We start from the raw sequence: 27,264 nt of genomic DNA, 5'->3' as shown, positions 1-27,264 counted from the left end.
TCCAAAAATAACATACATTATAAAGGATTAATGAACCAGTTCACCGCAATTTTAAAACCCATACAGGTACGTATATATAGTATAACTGGCACAGTTGGAGAAACCAGTCTTTAAGCCATCACCTCACTGATGGCTTGGGAACACTTTTCCTAGAACAGCACCTTGTACCGTCTAACCCCAAATAAAGCCAAAACCTTTTAACGTGCAACAAGGAGATCGCTGCTATTAATCCCCAATTGGGAGATGGAGCACCTCCCATAGGAGGACAGGCTGAGAGAGTTGGGCTTGTTCAGCCTGGAGAAGAAAAGGCTCCGAGGAGAACTTAGAGTGACCTCCCAGTACCTGAAGGGGCTGCAAGAAAGCTGGGGAGGGACTGTTTACAAAGGCTTGGAGTGATAGGACATGGGGCAATGGGTATAAACTGGAGAGGGGCAGATTTAGACTAGACACAAGGAGGAATTTCTTCACCATGAGAGTGGTGAAACACTGGAACAGGTTTCCCAGGGAAGCTGTGGCTGCCCCATCCCTGGAGGTGTTCAAGGCCAGGCTGGATGGGGCTCTGAGCCCCTGATCCAGTGGGAGGTGTCCTTGCCCATGGCAGGGAGTTGGAACTGGATGATCTTTAAGGTCCCTTCCAACCCAAATTATCCTATGATTCTATGATTTTAATGAGGTACTAACACTAAACTGTTAGACATGACTGTAAAATCAGTATTCACTTGAATTGTCTGGAACTGTGCTCATCCCTGTTAAAGGGCATTCATTTCACCTTTCTGTTTTGTTTTCCTCCTTCATATCTGAGCACTAATTTTTACCCCTCCCTTTGTTGTGCCAAGCTGGTTACTAAGATCTCACTCTTAGAAAGAGGATAGGATACAGACTCAAGATTGCAAGACAGAAACATGCTAGTCTGCCATCAGTGAGTATGACATTTCATTTCCCAATATGATTTTCTGGGGAAACCTAGAGGTTGAACATAAAAAATTACATATGTGCACATCCTCCACCCCTCAAAAAAAAGGACCTAATTCAGATTATTACACAACAAAAAATACGTATGTTAAGGAAGGAAGAAGAAAAACCAAGGGAGATGGAATCAAGCAAACCCTAGTGTTAGACAAATAAAAAGACTCCTTAAACCACAGTATCCTGACAGTTTAAAAAGCCCTTTTAACCAGCTGTACAGTTTTTACAATTAACACTACTGCAAAGCAAGGCTTGGTTGGCACCTAAGTTCATGTTTCTACATACAGAAACATTCAGCACTTTTCAGATTCTTTGTTAATCCCTTTCTCCACAAACATTGGAACGTGCAGATCCAGAGCTAGCAGAGAGTCTTTTCACAAGACAGAAAGCCCAAGTATCTACAGAAGACCTACTGTGCTGGCAGTATGAAAACTCGACAGAAAAATTAACTGTGTGTTTAGCCCTAAATCTGTACTGCCAATACCTCAGAAAAATCAGGAGGTTTTCCTCACAAATAGTCTTGAAAAACATCTCTCTAATAACTCCACGAGGCAAGGAAACTTCCTTAAAGAAATGCTTATATCTTGGCTTACTGAAATTAAATCTGAGGAAGAAAAACATTCTCTGCAGTCAATAAGCAAAAAGTTTAAGTTTAAACTCATCAAAACTTTTTTCCATGAAAAATACTAGTCTGAGATAAAAACGTAATTCTAGTTATGGTGATGCATCATGTTTCCTTGAAATGAAAAGTAGTCACAGAAGTGCAAATAATGCTCCCTTTTTTAATAAACCCTCCCGACACTGTTCAGGAACACACAGAACAAAAACCCCACAGCCTGCTGTGTGTACTGGAAATATCAGCAAGCAGGATAACATTTAGCCTATCACAGTGTAATTTGTGAAACTGATTACGTTGTGTATTTTCACAGATAATTCTCAGTTAAATGTATTTCCAGGATAAACCTAACACATCGTTTTTCTCTCCTAAAATTAAAACAAAAAGATAAAGAAATGTTCCCCTTTAGCTTTACCAATATTAAGAAATTCTTAGATTGTAACAGTACAAATACCACAGCAGCAGTTTCGAAGACAACAGCTCTAGCTCGTACTGAAAAAACAAGTCCAGCCTCAGGCAATTAACTTAGAGCATTCCAATTAAATAATAGGGAGGTTAAATGAGACTGAAACTGCTGCATTGATTTGACACTATCAGTAATTGACATGGGACACCTAGCAATCCGTCCATCCCAAAGATTCTTCTCAACTACTTGCCATTCAGAATCTTCTAGAAGGCATTTTAACATCTCAAAGAAGGTGGATTGGAATTACAGCTTGTACAGAACACAATCATATTCTACAGCAATTGTAATTATCCTGATGCTTCAGAAAACCCTGCACACGAGGAAATTACAGAGCTAGATTTTTAGGAGCCACTAGCTTAGCGTTACAACTTGAGTTGCTCATCCCTTCCTACCACTCTTTTTTTCCAAAGCCAAAGAATTAATTTGATCAAAATTGGATGACTGATGTAGTTTATCGTTATCCATGTGCTTTATGTTAACAAATCAAGAGAGTTTGAGAACCAGAAGTTTAAGACTGCTGATACATATTTCTTCATTTTTTCCAAAACCTGTTGATACCTGTTGAGCAGTAGGAGTCTCATCCTTGATTTCAACAGGCTTTGAGGCAGAGCCTTACCTTAGAGACCCTTTCTTGGGAAAACACTGTGTCTCTTTAAATCTCTAGATGACGTGTATTACTGCAGAACTCTGGCATATGTTGCTTTCTTGAGATTAGAAGGAGGAAAGGAGGAACAGTGGAAGGGAGTTTTTCTAGTTTGTTTTCCCAACCTTTAAAGAGTTGCTTTGTTTTTTAAAATGAGTGTGAAATATGTCAATACTTAACTGAATACATAAACCTAAGAAATTAAAACTAAAGATTTAAAAAAAGGTTCAAATATTGGGAAAAACTAACAAGATTAGAAACCCCATTACTGCAGTGTGAGAGACAAGTGAGCACACAGAATGAGTCAGGTTTGGCCATGAAATCTGACATTCCCTATAGACAAAGCTGATCCTTCACACCATGTGCTCCTCACGTTTCAGTTCACAGAATAGTAATGGCAGGTTATAGGCAAGGAGCAAATCTTTCTGAGCATTAGTCTGAGAGACCCTTTCAGAATCACATCATGAGTTTTGGAGGGACCAGAAACTGTGCTGCACATAGGGGTAATTACAGAAAGCTTTCACTGATAAATACCAAGGAGACCCCAGATGAGGTAATGAGCGAGGATTTGGGCCATCTGCCCTTTCTGCTATTCTCAATTCATTACCTCTGCTCTGCGCAAATCTTCTCCAGGGCCCTGATTGACAGGCTAAAGGGTGAGCTCCTTTGCAGAGCTTAACTGCAGTTTTGCTTCCAACAAACTGCCAGTCAATTACATGGGGGAAACAGTCCGCTCTGCTAAAACTCAGGATCACCTTATGGCAAACAACCATTTACTTCCAGCCTACCATATACGTAGTTCCATCACTAAAACTAAACAAAGAGAGGAAGGTGCAGTAGAGAAAGAAATGGAAAAAGGACAGAACAAGTTATGTTTTATATTTTTCTTTCCTCTCACGTACTGTTGCCAACCTGTTGACAGATATCCAAGGAGTAATTTTTAGACAATGATTTCCAAACTCAGATGCAGATCACTAGAAATTAATCTCCAATCTCTGATAAGCAAGGAGAAAAGAAATTAAATCATTAGTTCCATATATGAATATCACATTATTTAAATACAATGCCATATTAGGTTTTCATGCATTAAAATGCATTAAAATGCATTGCACTGCAATGCCGATCATTGCCATCTCAACCAAGGAAAAAAAAAAAAAGAAGGTAGCATTTGCCCAGTCACAAACTAGCCAATACTTCTCTGGTACTAAAGAATGCTATAATCTAAAGGCAATGTAATGGAGAAGCAAAGAGGTCAACAGCCTGAGCACCCTTGAACAAAAGTTCCCTTGGAGACGTCAGCTGCAATCTCATTTGTTTCCTCTAACACTTTCAGGTCCCCCTGCTCCTTTCTTTAAAGCTCCTAATTCAGTGGCTGACAAATGATCGCTTTAAAAATCTCTGTACAAGAATAACCAGGTCTGAATATGTCCACTGAAGATCACTAAGGCTTTCCACTGTTTGGTCTGGGACTGGGTTCTGTAAAAGTGCTTCTGGCCACACACAGAAACACGGTTTTCACCATCAGCTGCTTAAAAGTTAAGACCAGTCGGAATTTTCATATGTAGTATTTTCTCTTCCGGAAAACTTGGAAGTCAAGCAGAATATTCTGGACTAGATTTTTGGGGAAATGCACTCATTTATTCTTTCTTTCCTATGGTATCCTCTTACAGTACCCTCAGAAAGTTGGGAAGTATATTGTCTTCAGAACGGAAACTATTGTGAGCAAGTTTTACATGCCAGTGCAGGAAGTCAAGAGAAAAGGAGGACTCAAATGGATGCATGTTGAAGACAGTTGACAGGAATGGAGAAGAAACTTTGTAAGTTAAGGAAAAAAAGAAAATCACACACACGCGCTTCCAGAAAGAACTGTGAACAGCCTTTTCCTTGTGTGTCCTGGCTTTCCCAAATTTGTTTTTGTTTTCAAAAAAACCCAAAAAGAACCCAAAAAAAAACGCCCAAACCCCAAAACCTTCTTCTGTTTTTGCAAAAGCTCTTTAAAAGTACAAGGTCTGGAGTCAGAGTCTCAAAGACAAAGTATCATCTTTGGCTACTCCAGAAAAAAAAAAATAGGAAAAAAAAAGAACAGCCTCCTTTTGGTAAGGCAGTTTGGAAATGCAACCCCTTCCTACACACGTGGATATCACTGAATGCAGAAGCAAGCCCTACCATCACCATTTCACTGTTGTCTCAGAAGCTTCCATCCTTGAAAACATTTGTTTTCTGGGCACAATACACATTAAATGGCACACCAGGCTCTCAACATTTAAACACCTGGGAGGTTGTCTAAAATACCCTTCTTGGGTGAAACTGTGAATTCAAAATTACAACACAATAAACCAGAACTCATATGACACTGATCCATTTCTTCAAGGATAAAAGCAATCTTTTCATCTCAGGGTATATTGTGCTTTATGGAAGATGCTCTCCCCTTTCACTAAATAGGCAGCATATGCCCACTGTAAATTTTGTAACACAGTAACCTTAGGATCAGAAAGAGTTCATAATTAGCATGTCTGCTGCACATTAAGAAAAAACATCAAAGCAATAAAGAAAATTGGCCCCCCAGAAATAGATAATCACCTTTCAAAAAGAAACATGCATGCAGGAACAGAAAAGCACAATGTGATGGGGTGACTGTTGCTCTGTGCTGTCTCCTCCCCACTTCTTCAGACCACTGGAAGACGCATGCAGCTTATTATTTGTGACATATTAACATAACTGTGACAATAAATGGAATCCTAGGCAGCACCAATGTGGTAGAGAAAATAACAGGAGGATGTTAACTCACATACTACCAACCCATGACAGCCTTATTTTACTGTTTGTTCTCCACTGCATCAGGTGCTCTTAAGAGTCACACTGAGAAGAGAATCCACGAGAACTGCAGTGCAAGGTTGCCCATCTAAATTCCCAATCTGTGAAGGAAGAAAATACATTGTAACGCAGCCAGGTCTTTCTATTTTACCCTGGTCAAAGCAGCTAATGATAATACAAAAACAGCTCTTTCCACTGCCTGCAGCTATGGGTAAGCTATTCACATAACCCCACATATTGCCTTACTACTCCTCAGTCGTTTAAAAACCAGCAAAATTTACACCATTGTAACCCTTCCCAATGAAAGCAGGCACACATAACACCTCCAGAGTTATCACCCGCACTTATTTAAAGGAAATAAAGGATTGAAGCTTAGAAATATGTGGTTCTATATATCCAACAATTTATTGATAGTGTAAGAGACATACCCTACTGAATCATGTAAACAGGCACGAGAGATTTGATCTTTTCACTTTTGAAGGCATCCCAGCTGGGGTTTTCCCTTCTCAGTCTATCCATCATCCAGGCAACAGTGTGTGGCCACAGAAGCGCACAATAAATGCTAATGCACTTATCAAGGAATTCCCCTCTGCTCTTCTGCAGACAAGAAATGTAGGAAATAGTACGGAAAAGGCACACAGTAAGCCACATTAACCAGCTTCAAAGCTGTTCTACTTGTGTGGCTGTGTCCATTCAGGAGAAAGAAACACACCACTTTCTTCCTTGCAAGGACTGCTTTCCTTCAGCAGTTTGCCAAGTAATTGCCTTCTAGTATCCATGCTTAATCCTACAGATGCCTTTCTTTGGAGTTGTCGCTATTCTGTGAAGAATTAGTTATGCTTAATAGCCCAACTGTTGCATGGGGAACATCCAGCACAGTTTTGTACTTAACAACGTAAAAGGAAGGATCAGAACACAAGCAGGATCGTGCAACAAAAGGCATGTTTCTCACATCTACCCTAATTCGTCATACAAAAGAAAAAAATCAAAGAAAAATAGAAAAAGAAAATTAAAGATTGACTGCCATGCTTCTAAGGTTCCTCAAAGAACAACACAAATGTAATAATCATTCAGTGCAACATAGAAAAGACAATTTCAGCACTGTGCAACAAGAGCCTCTGGCACTGTAAGTGCTGAAGCTGCCCCACTCCGATCAATGAATTTCACCACAGATGCCAGCTGAAGGCTAAGACGTCAATTTATCAACCACGTACCTTTAAAAATAAATAAATGCTATTCCTGGCTAAAATAAAACAAGACCCTAAGCAGAATGCAATACCCACTCTTCATCTCCCCCTGCCCAGCTCATCAATCAGAGGAAGCACCACAGAGCACATCCCAGGACAGGAGCGGGGCCCCACACATTCCTCTGCCGTGCCGCCCACCCCTGCGCCTTCCTTCACATCTGGGGGGAGGCGAAGGAAGAGGTTTCATTTCATACAGTGGCAAATTGACACCATCCACACATGAATGAGCGAAAGCCGATACGGTGGTGCTATAAGTCTTCAGACGGTCAGAAATGCTATCCCCGAGAGATATGAGCACTATCCATTTTTTGCTTACAGCGTTTCAGGATCAGCATCTTAGGATGAAAAACACAATTTCACTGCAAAACACCGAGGAGGGACGCTGGGAATTCAAGCCCTTTCGCCCCCTCTCCAAATGTCAACATTGTGGCGTTCCCATGGGGAAAGGAAAGAAGAGATGCCTCTACTCTCAAGGGCCAAACGCCTGCAGCTCATTTTCCTGTCACCAAATGCCCCCCTACTGCATTACACAGCTCAGAGATCTCTCCTCAGTAACAGATTTTCTACACAGTATAGGAACAAACAGCTAAGTTCTGAATGTCTTAGAAGTTTGAGAGAGAAAACCAGAAACAAACTTTATGCAAAAAAGCAAAAGGCATTGTCAGCGCTGCTTATTCATTGAAGTGATTTAAATCCTCTAATTAGATATTTATCTGAAAATTTCTGGAGGGGGAAGAGTTCACAACTCCTGTGATTTTCACATAAAACAAATCGGAAGCGTGGCTTCCAGATAAAAATCATATTGCTTTTAATATCACAGAAACCCTTAATTTCTTCCCCAAGTATTTTTCTCTCACTTCTTTATGCGCTTGGAAAGTATCCTGTAGATTTATTTTGAATGCATTTTAAAAGCCCTCCAATCAAAGACAAACAGAAGAAACAAAAAAATTCTGTCTTTAGAGGAAGTCACTTCGCTATGGTTGTTGACTGCTTGGGCAGGAGGAAACAGTTGGATTTCCAGTTTGCTCTGTCACAGTGCAAGCAAATAACCACGTTCTACTAAGTAGGTAGAATCATGGAATAATTTGAGTTGGAATGGACCTTAGAGATCATCCAGTTCCATGGGGAGGGACACCTCCCACTGGATCAGGCTGCCCAAAGCCCCATCCACCCTGGCCTTGAACACCTCCAGGGATGGGGCAGCCGCAGCTTCCCTGGGAAACCTGAGCCAGTGCCTCATCACACTCATCATGAAGAAATTCCTCCTTATATCTAGTCTAAATCTGCCCCTCTCCAGTTTATACCCATTGCCCCTCATCCTATCACTCCAAGCCTTTGTAAACAGTCCCTCCCCAGCTTTCTTGTAGCACCTTCAGGTTCTGGAAGGTTGCTATAATGTCTCCTCGTAGCCTTCTCCTCTACAGGCTGAACAAGCCCAACTCTCTCAGCTCGTCACCTCTCAGACTCTGTTTATTAGATTATTCATATACTCTAATACACAATGACCACCCGTTTTGCTTTCTCATTAATTCCAAAAGATCATTATTTATCTCCAGCTCAAGGCCACAAATCAAAACCACAAGGAAGGCGCCAAGGAAAGTGTTACCTGCAGCACAGAGAAGCCAGTACCCTCCACCACAAACGTCATGCTCCACCCTGAAACAAGCAAGCTTCAAGAAGGGGGATAGATCCCCAAGAAACACAACTGCAAACATGAAAAGAATACTGCCAGTCCTACATGAAAGAAGGAGACCTATTCAACAAATGTGGCACTTATCACAGATTTCTGACACATACGTAGAGGCGTATAAAAGAGAAGAGTTAGGCAAGGTTAGACTATCTCAGACTTCCTTCCTCTCTTGTGCTCTTAAGATAGTTAACCCACTCATTTATCTCAACAAAAAAAAAAATTCTCCCTTTTCCCTCAAAAAGAGGGAGAGAAAAAGAATACAACAGGTCAGGCCTCACTGTATTTTCTTCTAAATTATGCACTTGTACTTCCATCAGCAGAAGTGTAACACCCTGGCCTGAAGCCAATCAGAAATCCCTCGTAATGCGTTCAATAAGCCAAATCAAAACAATACATAGCTTATGAGAGTGGGATAAAGAAACTTGAAGGTCATATTTCATCTGCTGCAGCTCATCATGTTCATTCAAACAGAGGCAGAAGGTTAACTGGCAGGATCCGCTCTTTAATGCCTGTTATTTCCAGTGGAAGGAGCTAAGCAACAATGTTCTTTTCTCAGTACTTTATGAAGTGGATCAGCAAAAAAATCCCATTGCTAAGGGAACACAGCTCAGCTGACAGGAAGATGGACAGAAGAGCCTAGCAACACAATGAAGAAGAAACACACCTCCCTAGCACAACTCCAAGTTAGGCTTTGGACATGTTAATTATAAAATTGAAAACATTAACATAAAGCATGGAAGCATCTTCCTCTTGCTTAAAAATAAAAAAAGGGATTGTAAACCAGGAGACAAATTGATAGACAGCACTCCAGTGCACTTGGAAAATGCTGTCTCAGTACAAACTTGTTCATCAGGTGAAAATGGGGACTGGATAGAAGACACTAGGTTTTACCTTCAGCTTTACAGTGGCCTGTGTTGTCTGCAGGAAAGTAATTTATTAGTTTGGTCCTGTAGAATTTATTCTCTTCTCAGTTTTTTTCCCCACTCCTAACACCGAAGTAACACACTAATCTTTTACTCTAGGCTCTTCTGGATTGTTTAACAACATATACGAGAGGTGGCAGGAACATTACTCTCATACACATTAAAACTAAAGAGTAAGATTCACAGAAATCAATATTCTTAACCCTCTGCCATATCAACTAAGCAAAAAATGTACGGATTTTCTGGTAAAACAATGGGGGGGCACAAATCATAGAAAAGTGAAGGTGAAACAACAAAAACCCCACAAAATAGAACAGTCCTATCACACTGATGGAATTGAAACGATCTGTCCCTCTTCATGAGCACCACATTGCACTGATAAACTAAATATCTCTTTGATTGAATGCCGAATTAAAACGGAGCAATGCAGGAACTCCTCTGACCCAAAAGTAATCCACTCAATCATATAATGCATCCCTTTCCTTTTAGTAAAATGAATAGCCCTCCATAGAACCTTTTTCTTCCCTGACAAGTCCTTGACAGAAGAATGTGAATCTGGACAGTTAAATGAATCAATCACCAGCTGCTAGTCTAGGGCCAAGATGGTGAGCCGAGGGGCCTGCCAGAGTTCACTGACCACTGGTCAAAGCAGGACAAAGGCTTCGCCTCTATGAATAGCCCGCTTCTGGGATCCAAAGGTCACTTAGCTGCCGTGGAAACGGTCCCCTTTGGTTATTTAAAGTTCTCAGGCTATTCTGCTGCAGATATTATTGTTTCAGGTGGTCACCATCTTTCCTCTTCACAAGTTCGTGAAAGGCCAGGCAACCATTCTTTAGGTAAACGCAAGACAATAGCAAACACGGCAGCAACTAAACAGCGAGGAAAAGAACAATTAAAATAAGTTCAAATAATGCTTTGCATTTCCTCATAATTCCAGCTTCTGAACATGCCTGTGAAAAACATCCTGCAAGGAAGAAGGTCTCATCACACAAAGGGCCAGATCCCTGACAGCAGTCCAGGTGCGTACCTTGCACTGAAGGCGCAAGGTATTGAGTACTTCCCTGCCTTTAAGACTGTACATAAACGCGTCAGTAAAAACAACAGGGTGGGGAATAAAAAAAGAGTATCAGGGCTTTTCTTTAGTTGCAACTGCTGGGCTCTATTTCCAGCAAGCTGCCCTACTGGCTCAAGGTAAGACTTGTAGCCTAACAAGTAGATGTGCTACACTCCAGGCTATGTACTTGTGAAAAGAGACAGACCAGGTGAAGGAGGAGGAGGTGAAACTCACAGGTGCTAACTCCTCCGCAGTACTGGAGCCCACAACTCCTTCCTGGCACCTACCTAATACTGCGTGCTGCCAAAAAGCTCTTGTCCCATACATCAGCTATAAACCCCATCTACTCTCCATCAGGTCACAGAGAGACTGAAGGTTGTGCTGGCAAATGACAGAGCGTAGAGGTGAGCACTTACCTGAGCGCTGTCCACACACAAGCTTAAACTGTAGTCAAAAGTATAAATTAAATGTGGGTTTTGTTAGTACTGCGCTAAAATGGTTTCCTAAGCCAGATTATGCTCCGATACGCAATACAACCAATAGGTTTATAAATGCAGCTGCAGATTTCTACAGTATCTTCACTAGTCAGGAAACTTCTACATTAAAAAAAAAATTATCTGAGGGTTATTATTATTAAGTTAAAGTTACCAACAAATGCATGATTGGACACCAGCTTGTGTTTTGGTCAAAACAAAAGCTTTGATAAATCCACTTCCTTTGTCACAGAAGTTTCCACAGCGCCCATGTTACGAGTCTTTCTTTATTACACCCTGCCTATACAAAACTGTAATACTTTTGGGCATATTTATTTCATTTTTGCTGCATTACACAGCTCATTGGTTACATGAAGCTAGCCCCTAAACCTTCCCAATGACACAGCATTCAGTCTCTGCCTCCTACATGTGTGTATACACACACACAAGACAAGAATTTCCGAACCCAAAGAAGTTAAGAAACTGAAGAAATGAAGCTTCTGATGTAATTGGTTTGCTCTGTTTATATACATGATTGAGGAAACAATCCAACTGCACAATCACACTTCCTCCACTATTCACAGCACCAAATGAATGGTGCGCACATAATGAGCATCTATTCAATATTTTGTTTTCTCTTCTCTGTTCAGTGTGTGGCCTCATTTGTTATTTATCACACTCTATTAAGCACTGCTCTGAAGACAGAGTTATTAACTTCCCCGTGGCCTTTCCTGCAGTTCTCTGCACTACAGTTCTTCACAAACATTAATGCATTTACTCTCACAACACCTCAAGATGACATCCTATTATTATTACTTAAATTTTACTGTGGCAATTGAATGGCGGGCCAAAATATTCACTCAATTCGAGTGTCCAAGACAAAACATTGATCCTTCACGGCATTCCACATGTTGAAACCACAGCTCCCCCAACTTGTTGCAGCTCCAATGAATCAAATCTCAGAACCTAATATCAAACATCAAGCCCATAAGAAATACATAATCATAGACTTCCCGTGAAAAGCAGTGACAAGCTGACTGATGTCACATATTGCAGAAGCTTCTAGCTTAAGCAGTGATGCAATTTAAATCATCCAAAGCTCCCGTGACTGGGAGGTTATTCTTTGTTTTGCTGAAGCTCCCAAGGGAAGTCCAGGACTCCTGGGTCCATATTCCACATCCTGAAAGAACAGCTGTTCTGATGGACATGCTCTCGAGTCAGCCTTTGCTAGCCCCTCAGTCCTACACCACTCACAACTTTTACCCACTGCAGTCTCCAAACTGAACCAGCCCCAGGTCTCACTCCACAAGCTTTTCCCTAGTACTAGCCACTTCTCACCAATGCGTTTCGCTTCGCCTTCCTGACCTCTAGATACATGAGACCAATCACACCTCCACCTCACCCATTTCCCTTCCCAAATTTCACCTCCAGGCAATCAGACCATTGTTCTCACTCATTGCAGCTTTCAGCACAAATAGCATCTTCCGTGTCTTTAGCTGGTCAAGCTGAGTCTGTGCTGAACATGTGCCAAAATAAGGATTGAGATTTTTCCTCAAAACTTATAGGACAACCAAATCTGCAAATATATTCATAGCAACAACAAAAGCTACTTCCAGACAGAAAGACCACTTCCCCAACAAATCCCCTGTCTCTATTCCTGAAATATACATTCCCATGCTATCCTAGTCAAAAACAAAAATACAGAAAAAGCAGTTTCATCTTGGATTTGTGCTAAGGAACAGGATAAACAGCCTGCAGAAGCATCATGTGTATGTTAAAAAAAAAAAAAAAAAGAGATGGATGCTGGCATGAGAAACTTCTATCCAAAAGGCTAAAATGGCAGAAACGTAGCAAATACAGTCCTGCAAAATAAATGTTTGATAAATTTAATGGCAGAGTGCCACCAGCTCCCCTTAGAATAAAATCAATTGCACAACACAAGACAGCAGAATAAAAGTCTACCACTGGTATTTTTCACAAAGTCATGATTAAAAGCACCAAGTGGCTTCATCCCTACTGTGTAAAAATGAAGTCTGGCAGCCAATTCTTTTTCTTGGGGTGAGTGACGAGAAGACTTTTTACATCTTCTTAGAAAATTGGGGCTGGGTGTGAATGTCCCATTGATCCAACCCTAGGCTCTGCTCTTCCTTCAGTGACAGTTCTGCTAGGAGGACTATAGCTAAGCCCAGCTAACAAGACAAACCTATTTCACCCTGCCTAGCACAAACATTTTGATAATTGTAAATCAAATGTTGCACCTGAATGAAATTACCTTCACACTGCTGTTCTGTGAGATGGCCAAAGCTAATCTACTAGTTGACAGCTGCTAAAAAGTGAAGACAAACTCTTCCCAGATAGTCGCAAATCCCCACTATTCTAGCCTACTTGCCGCAAGCCAGCTGTAGCACTTGTCGGATAACACAGAAAGCCAGTTCAAATCATCACAGTTAACGACATTCGTTAGATAACTATCTAGCAGAAGAAAAGAACTAAAAAAAAAAAAGTATTTTTTCTGCCAGGTTACCAATCCTATGAACACCATGAACTGCACAATGGATACAGCACTAACTGCATCCTATTCTACATTTCCAAAGTTTCAGAACTAGTGTCAGCCACTTCATGTCTACAGCATGACTTACCATTCTCTTTTTTGCAAACTAGTGGACTGCTTAGACTTCCTCCATTGCAGTTTCTTTTTTAACAGCTTCAGGTTTATGGTGTCGGTGGACTTTCACATCTAGTACACATCAAAAATCCCATAGATTTCATAGATTCCAAAACCCCACTAAGAAAATGTCAACATTATAAACAGTCGTCTAAACACAAGGTCCAGATTTGGAACGTGCTTCATTCTCTCAGTAGGATCTACTTCCAGTGTTACCTCTGCTGCACAAAGTGTAACAGGCCTTTAACACAGCTCTAAAAGGAAAGAAATACTGTTTCGAAACTGAAGGGTAATAAAATTGTTCATGAGAAATGTTTATTATATTCTTAAAATTGACCATTTTCAACAAAATCTCTAACCATATAACACCGTAATATACTACCATGTATCTCATGATACCTCTTAGCAGATTAGATATGTCACTCTTCGTGTGGAGAAATTGTTTCCTGCAGTTATTTTATGATAGATAAGTGCAGGGGAGGGGCCTAGTGTCCATATTTTAATTACTATTGTTTATTTATCTTAAATAAAGTAATGCAAAACCAGTAATTCTTTGCAGGGGAGGGGTGAAAAAAAGCACTGTGTGGATTTCAGGGACTCACCATCTGAAAGCTTTTATTCTTCCACAGTGAAGGAAAGTTATGACCTTTGACATGTGGCCATGGTGCCAAAGAAACTGCTCATAAATGTGTGTCAGTAAAGAAGCAGAAATCAATAAATTCATTTAATCCAGTGAACTATTATGTAGTGAGACACAATATATTTTAAAGAGCCAACTGCTCTACTCTTTCTCTCAAAAGATAAAAATTTTATGTAATGGATTTTTGGAAGGTTTTACAATCTGCACATTATCTGTGACCTGTTAATAAATATTTTAGTCAGTTATGCCCTTTTATTTGTTAGTGCATTCATTCCTGTTTGAAAGATCCCTGATACAGTTGGATTCAGGTAGCACAATAGGAACACTAGCAGGTGGGCAGATATCCTATTAATGACCTCTACCTTTTTAGAGATAGCTACCCACAGGAATCAAACACAGGCAGGTGCGTATCTTTTTCCCCACTGGGTGCTCAAGAGCAGAACAAATGCAATATTGTCCATCACTCCAAACATAGTAAGCTCAAAGAGCAAACAAAGCACTACTCCACAACTTATATTATAAAAGCCTCCACAAAGCATTTGGTCATCTACCACGTATTTCATATGAATCAGCAATAAGCAAAATCAGGTAAAGATGATGATCATTAAAAATAAGTACCAAATGCCATGTGCTGGGAATGTCACAAAACTCCCATCCATGCTACCAAGAATTCCATAATTAATTTCTTGTACGTTGTATCAATACTTACGTCTTCTCTTGTTTAGCATATCCAAGAATTCCAAACACTAGAAAACATTATAGCTAGAAATAAAGTTCACACCCAGGAGCAGGGAAAAAGAAGGAGCGGGGAAAAAGAACGAAAAAATTTACTAACTGGAATAAACAAGCAAACAAAAACTACTAAAAAGAAGGAAAAAAAAAAACCACAACAAAAAAATCCCTATACCCATTTATGTTTCCACCTCTTAAATGAAACACTAATTTTGAGAGCCTAGTCTAATACCTCTGAATACAAACTCACATGTACCAGTTCCACGAGGCACTGTGCATTTATATTATGATCACTTTTACGACAGTTTGGTCGTGTGATAAAATTGAGCTGCCTTCCTGGCACAGACTGCCTGAACAAATAAAAGCAGTATCCATTTTCAACTTCTACTGAAGATCAATGATAAACCTGCTCACAAACTGTGGGCCACAGGATTGTTTGCATAAATAAGCATTAAAAGCAAGATGAAAAAAGAGCTGGTCCTATGCTCACTTATGCTTTTGGGAAGGGGGCGAGAGAAGGAAGTTTCACCCTTGTAATTTGGGACACGTTATGTACAAAGTCTCTCTCTCCTCAGGCAAAATGACAGAGTCGCGCCAGAACTCCCAGAGAATATTTCCAGTTAACATCAATTTGGCGGATGTCACAGACAAGTTTAATGAACAAAATGATAAATGTCTGTCAATGGCTTCATAAAGTCAATGAATTCTCGTTACCAAGAACATACATAATGCACCACTCTGCCTGAGGCATGTTACAGTTATTAGAGGTTTACTAGAGATCTTGATGTGGACAGTGAAATGGTAATTTAACACTTTACACTAGTTAATTTGCTGATAAACTACCTAACCAATTATTAACATGCTGAAGATTGCACAAGGAGAAATAAGAGAAAAAAAATATGTAAAACCCTTCCACATGTCCAAAGACCTTCACTTTAAAGTTTCATTGAAAAAGGTAATGGCTTATTTTATAATTTCCAGTTGTTACAAATTGTAAAACAAAAAAAACAATACTGTGTAACACTGAGCCATTTTGACTGTACATTGCGATGGCTATCAAAATAGCTTTTTCTTAATCATTATTATTATTATCTGAATTTGAAGCGACGGCCAGACCACTAGAGATAAGATATTACACTTCAGTCAACTCATTTCTACCTCATCTAAATTTGGGGTCAAAACTGACCTCAAAGTATCTTATGACGCTTTTCTCCTCTGCCACAGCTGTGAAAAAAAGCTCCAATGGAAAACAGTACCTCCTTCCAGTCAGGGAGGAGTAAGAACCAGGGGGTCACCAAAGGCAGTTCTGCAAATCCAGACCAATGATATAACGTATATGTGACAATTTATAAAGAGGAAAAGGGAAAAAAAACTGATTATACGTAGCAAAATCAGGCTGCACATGAGAATAAGAAAAGGGCAAAAAACACGGGATCAGATAGGATAAGAATTCCGAATTTTGAACAGATCAGGAAATAAGTGAAAAGCTTTTCTATTTGATACTTTTTCTTTTCCATTTTAAGGTGTAGAGGAAGTGAGTGTCTCCCAATACAGTTTATAAGTATTGACAATCCCACTTTGTAAACAGGCTGATAGATTGGAACTAGATGATCTTTAAGATCCCTTCCAACTCAAACTATTCTATGATTCTATGACTTTTATGGTTTTAGTGGGAGAAAAGAAGACTGACCATTGGTACTACATATGTGAAACTCAAGCTGCAAAGGTTGAGGAGCTATAGAAAAGTAAGCAATTTTTATAATACTATTTTATCTTGTTTTGTCTTTAATCTGAAATGGCTCAAGGGAGAGCCAAAAATAAAACAAACGCCAAAACCTCCCTGACTGGAAGATTCAGAAAGATCTTGGGCACAATGCAAGGCTTTAGAAGCGAGTCCCATGTACCTGTGAGGATGTTCACAGATAAACTAGTACACATTCAGTAAAATTACATTGATCAATTAAAAATCCCACAACCTTTCTACTTTTATAATTCTCTCCATTTGCCATTAAGACAAAGGTTTTGCACAAGAAATTCCAATCTACTGAAATGAGAACAAACAATGTCATTAACATGAACGGGATTATTACCTGAAGATGTTAAAACTCTAATCTGAAGATACAGAGTTGCTTCTGCTCACAGAATCTCCTCCAGTTTCCAGCACTCATGCATCACTACACACAAGATATCCATCACAAGCTGCGAAGGCTTACTTTAACTGCCCCCAGCTATGTATTAAAAGAACACCAGATGACATGTTTAATGCTTGTAATAACTTTTACGCACCCCTTACCTCTGGTCAGTCAGGTGATTACTTCTTTCAAAACCGTCTCTCATACGCAAATCATTTCAATATGGAATTACTGCAGCTCAGAGCTAAAGAGCAAATTTCCATTACACATACTTCTAAGACAAGGCAAATCATTTATATTATTAAACTCAAATCATAAATTTAGCGTGTTCTGGGGCTACAGGACTAGGTAAGATTTGCCATCAAGATACCAGTCGGCATCACCTGTAGCTAGAGACAAACTCTTAACTCCTTTCTAAAATACTGTATTTGTCCCACCTAAAGCTATGATTCAGGAAGATCTGCCAATTTTGGACAGAACTGCACAAGATGGAATCTGTTGCTCACTCCAACATCTACTTAAATACGGGTTTGGCAAAGATATTCCATATCCGAATACAGATTAAGTGAATTGCAATGTTTTGAGACAGAACCCACCATCCTACCACCACAGTCTGCCTATATCAGCCAGAACACAGCAAGTTTTCTACCTAGGATTCTGTGGATATCAAAGATCCACTCTGCAGTTAGGTAAATGCTTTTCACAACAGATTTCTTTCATAATTTGGAAAGAACAACAATCTCATTCCTTGCTCTTCAGGATAATTTTACCAGGGCTGTTATGGCAGGTGCCACTTTCAAACACAGGTTTTTGTCAAAGTGTAACTAAGATCTTGCAAGGAAAAGTGTTGATCACTATTGTCCATGCAAGGGATTGTTGAGGTTTTTATTCTTTTAAAACCTGACTTAATTGAGCAGATGGCTCAGCTGTATTTTCTCATGTGGCAACGGCCCTTAAAAATGGCCTTTGAGAGAACAGTTTCGTGTCTACTGAGGTATCCAAAGGACTTCCATGCTTTCAAATTATTAAACGCTCTTGAATTTTTTTTGTAAAAAAAGAAGCCCTACTCTTTGGATTTTCAGTTTTCCAAGGTTTTTGGTTGGTTAGTTAGGGTTTTTTACTAGAAAAACAATTCCTTGGTTTATGTTATACAAATTGCATGTCCTGGCTGTTGCTTGTGCACGCATTAGTTTAAACCAATGCCCAGAAAGAAGAAAAATCTCACATGAAAACATTGAAGTTGCATTTGTTTTCTACTTTCATTTCTCAAGATCACCTGAGATATTTTTGCCAAACAAATCCCTTGCATCCATAGAGATGCAGGACATGGTGGCACCCTTGCACCCTCATGCTCTTTTCCTGTATTAACGTGCCTAGACAGTAAGGACAGAAAGAGCACACACACAGCACAGCACATCACATGTTACGTGAGCCTCGCAAGCCTCCATGCCCATGACTGCAGGAAACTCTACTTAATTCTGTTTCTACCCATTTTCTCAATTTATAACAAAAGTCCTTGTCTATTCTCAACTTTGCTACAACTTTGGAAAGGCACGACTGCATTTATTTCATATTCCAGAAGTATTTCCTTTCCTCAAAACTTTGCCTACATGCAGAAACAACTCCGTAAGATCATTTCCTAACCATTCATAAGTGTGTACTCTTACTACTTCAGTCAGAAGAAATCAGTTTATACAGGTATAAACCCAGAATCACGACTACAGAATATTAAATAACGGCAGTCCTCACTGACTATCTCTCTCTCCAGTGATGGTGAAACAGTATCTTGGTACATTGCCTCAGACTAATGATTAAATTGTGATAACGGCTTAGGACATAAGCTTGTTGTCAGCATTCCCATGTCTTTTATAACACGTTCATTTTCAGTATTTCATGTCTCACATTGCATTCTATTGCTCTGACACCCAGTATGTGAGTAGGTACTCACTGAATACCATCACAACTGCTGCAATTAATTATTAAGTGTTCAGGCTGGAAGCAAACATAACTTCCTCAGGCTTAACTACCGAAAAATTTCCAGAGTTTTCCCATCAGCCAAACTCAGGCAATACCCTGACCACAGCTGGAGTTATAAAAGCTTTTTAGTGTAACAATGGCACAGAAAGACTCAGTAACCCTGGAATCTTTACCCCATGAAATACAAAGATTGCACATTCTGTCATTTTTGCTGTTTGATAATGAGTCTAAGTGAACTTGATGAGCATACAGGAGACCTATGTGCACCTAGGGGAAATGATGCTGCCGAGATCCTACACCCCTAACCTGCAGATGCACTGATGTGTCAGAAACCTCCTACCCAACAGAGATAAGTAATTGAGAAGTAAGAACTTTGCAACAGGGCCTCAAAATCATAACTGTATTACCCAAACACTGCTGAGTTTATTTTGCCTTTGTGAATATTCATGCTGTTAAAACTAAAAAAAAAAAAACTTCCACTCACCTAAGAAGATCAAATTCAGTTTCACTAAAAAAAACCTGACCAGAATTACTGTAGAGTTATTAAACAAAGCAAAGGCAGTAAAGAAAATACCTAGTAGTGCTTATTTACATTTTCCTGTAATATATAGAGACCATCTCCCTCCAAAACTTTTACATACAGAAAAAAACAACATAGAAGGGGAGGTCACAATAATTTCACTAAGTCACAGACAAACCCTCCACACTCTGGTGGTTTCACAACCATCTCCATCCTATGTCTGCTCTTTACCTCCGTCTATTAAAAAAGTAACAATTTCATCCATACAAATAAAAAAAAAGTTTCCGCTGTTTAAGTACTTTTTGCAAGGCTGCCAGATGGATTTCTAACTCCCAACACAGATCCATCTAATGCGACAGCTTTTTTCTCCTCTAACTCAATTGCTGAGATAATCAACTTAAAAATGTAGATACTGCTTAAAATACTGCTGCTTAAAAGCTATGTAGAGGTTGACCCTAGTAACTAATGTTGACCATACAACCCACACTAACTCAACAAAATGTGGAGACTTGACGTTGTTGATTACTTTTTCACTTAGGTGGTGATTACCAGTTATAAAGACTGGAAGTAATCAATCCCAATTTAACAGCTGTGCCTATTGATGAAACAAAAAAAAACGAGTGCAAAACTAAACAAAAGATTATGTCCACAATTTTGAAGGTAAGACTGGAAAGATACAAAATCCTGAGGAAGGCACACAAAAACTAAGCACAAATTTGTCCAACAATGGAAATGACCATATTTCTACAGGGAAACGTTTAGTAACTTACACATTCTTCCTCTAAGATTCTCTTTTGTCATCGTCTTAAATTGTTCTGCACACCATCAATAGCCACAGCTGTTAAATTGTGAAGACGTGACAACAAGTCTCTAGGCAAACAACTGCTCAGAGTGAGATCCTTTTCTTTAGGATAATAAGAGCTGGCTGACAAAAGGAGGCCTTACTGAATGCCCTTTCAACAATTTCTACACCAAGAAATGCAAAGGGAGGGAGGGAGGGAGAAGAAAGGGAGCAGCAGGGGGGAGCACCACGTTTCAAGAAGAGAACACCATCCTTGGCTGCCATACATTGCTTTGCAAGTAGAAAAGAAATCTCGATAGTTTAGGGCACATATCACACGTAAAACTTGCAGCAGGTAAGAAGCAAGAGCCTCTAGTCACAGCTCTGAAGAGCTTTTAGCACGGTACCGTTTTCCTTCAAAATTTCTCAGGTAGGTGAAGGTTCTATTAGCTACAGGGTACACTGCCAATAAGACTGAGCATTGCCTTAAAAAAGAAGCCACTAAAAACTTCATACATTATACAGTGAAAAAAACTAGAAAGAACCATAACAGCTTTGGCCATACTAGCTAGGAAGAAAAGCAAGGGCATGAAATGCCTCAGTTTGGCAGTACGCTTGACAGAAATTTGAATCAGAGGTGTTGAGGAAACCCATAAAAATCTCACTTCTATAGTAATGTGGTAGTGGAAACAAACACTGTTCATGTGCAATAAGTTTTATACATTTTTTTGTCCTGGCAACCATGTAAAAGCCCATCATTTAGTCTGCGGAAAAGCTCTTAGAAGTGCAGGCCAGTCAAAAGAATAGCAAATGCCCTAGTGCCAAAAAAAAAAACCACAACCATTCCTCATGTCTTAATAGGATGTTGACAATTTCTTCTGTAAAGGTGATGTAGAAGTTCAGCTCAAAAGACATCTAGGGGAGTTCTAGAGGAAAATCCTACAAGAAAAAGAATTAAGAAGGAAAATATTTCCCAGTTCCCTTATTTCTTCATCATATCCCAGTTAAAGAACAAAAAAATCTTACTGCTCTATTTAACCATTGCAAACTGAAACATAAAATTCCCTCCTCCTGCCTTAAATACAGGAATTTAAATGCATCAAGGATCAGCCATGCGCACACTCAGCTTAGAAACAGACTCTCATCTCAGAAGATTCACATCAACTAATCAAAGCAGCAGCAATAAGGCAGCACTTGTGAAAACCTAAACCAACAGCTTCTGTGTCTGTAACCACATCAGTTCTACAGCGTTAAGACTCCTCTCAATATTAATATTTAAAGTGATTAGACATCCCTTTGAACTACATAGAGCTTTGGAAGATACCTGATATGACAGATTCCATACAAGATGAAAACTATATTATTAAGACCACAGCTATTAATCCTGACCACAGCAATTAATTCCTTTGTTTAAAGCAAGAAATTAAAATCAATTTATAAAAAAATACTAGCACAAGAGCAAATTTTTGGCCTTCACACATGCTCTATAAAGGCTGTAGTTTTGACGACCACTTATTTTTGCAACAGTAGGTTTCAGTAGCCTTCCTCTGTCCCCACCAAGTCTTCCTACATCCACATCATTCCTCTCAGTTACGCCAGTGCAATCACCATGAGTGGCTCCGTGACAAACCGCATCAGGGAACTCACTTGGGTTAAACAGCATCTTTTGTTTTAATTCTATTATTTTAACCCAGATCAGTTCCCTGTTCAGTTAGCCACACGTGCAGCTGTGCCCACACAAGGAAGGGCACAACGCAAATGTGGGAACAAACAGCTGGAGCTGCTAAGAAAACATGATTGTCACAGTAGAGAATGAGGCTCAGCTGGATCTGCTCTAAAGTGCAAATATTTAAAAGCAGAGCAAAAGATGTTATTAGGATTTCAAAAACATAAATATTGCCAATTATTAGCATGACAGCGGGACCAGAAGTCACACCACTGCCACAGCAGGTAAGCAAAACTACAAACTCTCCACAAAGCACAGCCTGATACGTGTAAAGGGCCCAGCATTTCACTAAGTGCAGCATGCACACAGTTTCCCTCCAGGAGCCCGTTCCCAGAAACCTTCTGCTTGCATAACCTTTCACTCTTGTGAAATGTAGAAACCTGTACGCGAAGAACCAGGCTTAGATTTCCCATCATTCACAAACATTAAAATCAGTTCAGCCAAATTACAAGAGGAGAAAGGATTACATAGGGTGCTCCTACCTGGCTGTATAGATCCTGATGCCGTGAAAAGCCAACTCAATAATCAATACTGATTGGATTATAAAGCAGGTATTCTTTTAATAAATGGCACTGCACATGGGGTTAACACACCTGGTGTGTCCAACTTTTGAGACTGGTTACATGACTTTTATACTGGTAGCTCAGGTCTGTCCTTGGTTCCTGCTGCAGGACTGTCCTTTCAGTACTTGAGTTGTTCCTGGTAAACAAGCTGAACTCCTGTTACAATCACATTCTTTCTAACCATAAGCTAGCCAAGATTTGATTCTTATTATTCTTGTTATTGCTCAAGCTAATTCATTCCCTTAACATAATGATTTATTCCTTTCTTCAATCCCATCCCACCATCCCAAGACCTCAATTTCCACTTTTTGAGAAACGGAAATAAACAGTGAGCATCTTGTCCAATCACTGCCCAAAGCCCATGGCACAAGCTTCAGAGCGTGATCTACCTTCTCAATTTTTTCTTGACACTATCTTACTGGAAGCGTAGCTTTATTTTTAAACAGAATCTGAATTAACTGTGGTCAAACAGTAATTTAAAAATGTAGGAATACAAAAATCTCAGCTTGTTTATTTTTGGCTGATTCAAAGTTGTTCCAAATGTGCTTAGACCTTCTCCACAACCTACATTCCTTTTATATTCAATTAAATGAGTCCTCTCCCAATAGCAGCAAATTGAATTTTGACTAAGTATACCCTTCACTATTAGCGTTTTACCCCCACATGTTGCCTCACAAAGAACCACATAGGAGCCTCCTCCTCTCCTCTCCTCCTCCCTCCCATCAATTACCCCACTTCGGAAGCAACTACAAGCATGTACTGAAACTAATATTTATTTTCACCTAAGCAATACCTCAGCCCCACAGTTTCCTTTAAAAAAGTAGGGGGATCTCACAAAAAAAAAAAAAAAAAAGCCCTAAATTAGTCAAATTCTTTTGTGCATGGATGAACAACAGGAAAGCAAAGCCTTGGGGCCTCTGGGGAGGAACCCTGTCCCTGCAGACCTACTCTGATGTGCTCGGGAGATAAGGCTCCATAGTGACACTTAAGGAAAGGCCTGCTCACATTTGAATTTCTGCATTCCTCAAGAACAATTCATGGCAATCACTAACTTTGCAGAGGAGCTACATGAAAGCTTTGGCCAATGAATGAGGGTCATCTGCTCTTTATCACAAGGGTAAACCTCATCCTGGCCAGTTTCTAACCTTTTAACCCTGTGAATTCTTAATTTGCACATGAATAATGGAATTCTTGCCAAGAGTGCAACCTTCAGCTTCCAGTTCCTAACTTTAGAAACCAAGACCTGATCTCCTTGTGTGTTCATATCTTAAACTCTTGGACAGATTAAAGTTTTTGATTTCCAAATGCAACACTAAACATTACAATTCCACAGCAAAAGATAAGCTTACTAGCAAAAGCTCTGACCAGGCAAAGTAAAAGAACATCCTCGCACCCTGCTGCTACCAGAGACTGAAGAAAGCATTTGCTTTTTTCCTCCAAAGAAAGAATGCCCATTTAATGCCTATTCTCCACCTGTTTAATATGTATAGTTCCTTCTGTACCCTGACCACAAGGTAATTTGCCTTCACAGCAACCCACAACTGCTCCTAAAAAAAATTATAAGCCTACAAAAATCCCCCACAAGACTTGGAATTTATTTCACTTAAAACATCTGCAAAGTTCAAAAATCAACTCGGGATAGCAGACAAACACTGTAAAAATAAGATATAAAACTAATTTTGCACGTGTTTTATTGGCTTCAAAAAACAACAATACAAATTACTGCCTTGTTTCACAGCTTTACAGCAAAGATGATATTCTGAAACCACTCAAATTGGAACACAACTAAAAATAAGAGACTGCTACACAGGATAATTTCATGTTTGGCCACTAGTTAACCACTTAATCGCTAAGTCAACACCACCTACTGTGATCATTATGGATCCACTATCTCTTCTAGTTTTCTCCAACAGCCATAGGAAACCTTTCAAGTATTCAAAAAGCAAAAGAAACCTTTTGTCACAGTCTTACAGGGGAGGGGGAGGAAAAAAAAAAGGAAAGAAAAAAAAGGGTTGCAAAATAAGAGCCTCGTTCCTCAGCGTGCAACCAATTGGTTCATAACTCTTCCTTGGTGAAATCTTTCATTATAAAACCAAAACTAAACCTTGTTTCTAGTAAAATAATGTGCATGCGAGAAGCAAACGTTTATAAAACTTCAGTAGTGTCTGAATAAAACCAGATACAAGTTTATTACTGTGCTATACTACTACAGTGCTCCAGAAGTTCTGATAAAAAAAAAAAAGCTCATCCTGCAAGTTGCCAGATTTACAATGGCCCTGAATTTTCAACACTCCTACATGAAGATTACACCAGCCGCTGCTTTGCTTTATATTTATTAACAACAACTTCCCATTCCTTTTAAGAAAGATTTTCTTCAGTGTGTTTATTAATGGTTTTGACACTCTGAAACCTAATGATGTGAATATAAATGTCAACAATACTTCATTTTTCATCATTTTATCACAAGTATCCGAGCACTGCTAGGTCTATTAATCCTGTTTATGAGTAGGATGCCAGGAAACAAAACAATTAGTAGCCAGGTTTTTGAAACTGAGAGTTCACAAATCAGCCTCTTGCAGCATGTGAAAAAACTCATCACTTACTTGGAGCCGCCTACTTCCAGGCTGGTTTTCAACTGCCCAAAGTTCTAGCTCACTGAACGAGTGATTTCACACTTCCCTGGGGTGTCTCACAGATAGTTTTTATAATCAGTTCAGAAACATTCAGAAACAAAATGTGTGCTAATATTCAGACATTTTTTAATGTAAGCTGATGTAACAATTTTATTACCTAGATTCAGACTGAATTTGGTAAAACTTGCAATTTACAACTATCATCAGGCTTCTGTAGAGGTACTGGCACCAGAGTTTTGTGCAACTTGTTACTTAAACCAGGGTTGAAGAGGTCAAAGGAAGCCTTTTCCTATTAGATTAAGTTCATCAGTTAAGTCCTATTATAGAGGGAACATGAGAAGACTACATAAACTGTGTACTCTCTGTGTTATTTCTTTGAAATGACTCCATGTACTTCTGGAAAGCAAAAAAGAGTGTTGTAGAAGCAGCCTACTGGCAAAGCTCTGCACCAGCATGGAAAAAGGTATTCAGTTCCTAACATACATCTCTTGCTCAATACCTTTAAATATCCTAGGAAAATGAAGGACAACACACGCTCAGGGTCAGACTGTTAAAGCCATAAAGGCAATTACACACAACTATTTCCTTCAGCATTCGTCCAGTAGTAGGGGGTCACCCTAGAAACACGTCTCTCACTTCCCAGTGGAAGCACACAGCAGGCACCGAGGGCAGTTCCAGAGGACCCTGAGGCAGTTCCAAAATGGACAGCATCGACACATCTGCTTGGCTCAACACGTCAGAAAAACATGCACTGGGTAATCTAACCCTCACAGTAGCCCAGACAACTTTCCCCCTCTTCCCTTCCCCAAGACAACCAGATTTAGACTAGACATAAGGAGGAATTTCTTCACCATGAGAGTGGTGAGGCCCTAGAAGAGGTTGCCCAGAGCAGTGGTAGCTGCCCCATCCCTGGAGGTGTTCAAGGCCAGGTTAGATGGGCCTTGAGCAGCCTGATCCAGTGGGAGTTGTCCCTGCTCATGGCAAGGGGGGTGGAACTAGGTAATCTTTAAGGTTCCTTCCAACCCAAACTATTCTATGATTCTATGATCTCTACTATCATTGTGCCCTGCCCCAAGATGGCACCACGCAACACAGAATCATTGAATCATGAGGTTGGAAAAGACCTCTTAGATCATTAAGTCCAACCATTCATATCTGCCACCAAGCCATGTCCTTCAGTACCTCATCTACCTCTCTTTTAGACACCTCCAGGGATGGTGACTCAACCACCAAGCTATTGAACAAGGAATAATAATTTTTTAACCAGATTTGCAGGTAATTTGTAAGGCTGCCTGAACAGCACTTGAGAAACAAGACCCGGGACTTTTGCAGCAGGTTGGCAGCACAGCTCTGCATCAGCACCTGCTCTGGAGACCAGAGACCTACATGAGCCACCAACACAAGGCACAACTGCCTAAGAGGTCTCACCAGTGGCTGTGATGCTCCCGACACGTTGAAAAGGGGGCACCATAAGTTTTGCTCATGATCTTTACGCATTTAAAAAGAAACAAAGGTTCTGCAGAATCAACATGATCCTTGCTTTCCTAATTTGTCTTTTCAGGTACACAATTGGACTTGATGATCTTAAAGGTCTTTTTAAACCTAAACAGTTCTGTGACTCTGTGTGATAGGTTGTTGTGCACCGTTCAGGGACTTCTGTCACAAAGTCAGGAGCAGGTTAATAAACAAGAGCTGGGACTTACTTGCTAGCGTGAGGTGGCTTTTTTGACTGAGAATGGCCCCGTATTTGTTCAGAGCTAAACACTGGTAAAATCCTTCATCAGACAGCTCTCCTCTCTTTCCTTCTACCTCACTGATATATAATGAGCCGTTGGATAAAGTGTAGATCCGTTCATTTTCAGGTACTTTGCCACCATTTTTCAGCCATGTAATAGTGATGGGAGCTTCACCATGGGCTTGGCAGTCTAAAACCACCGGATCCTTCCTTGAGACGGTAACGTCCTGAGGCTCTTTCACAAAAAACAGTTCACTAAAGCAGCACA

At 39.9% G+C, this 27,264-nt stretch overlaps 1 protein-coding gene across 1 annotated transcript in view; it reads right to left on the bottom strand.

The window, feature by feature from the left end:
• Positions 1 to 27,264, bottom strand: part of PRTG (protogenin) — an 89,621-nt gene that overhangs the window by 61,119 nt on the left and 1,238 nt on the right. The window contains exon 2 of the mRNA XM_069867040.1: positions 26,965 to 27,264. Coding sequence (XP_069723141.1) covers positions 26,965 to 27,264 — 300 coding nt within the window. The remainder of the gene's footprint in view (positions 1 to 26,964) is intronic.

This window comes from Phaenicophaeus curvirostris, chromosome 12 (assembly GCF_032191515.1).
Source record: "Phaenicophaeus curvirostris isolate KB17595 chromosome 12, BPBGC_Pcur_1.0, whole genome shotgun sequence".
Classification (NCBI taxonomy): domain Eukaryota; kingdom Metazoa; phylum Chordata; class Aves; order Cuculiformes; family Cuculidae; genus Phaenicophaeus; species Phaenicophaeus curvirostris.
This window is presented reverse-complemented; position numbering and strand designations above follow the sequence as displayed.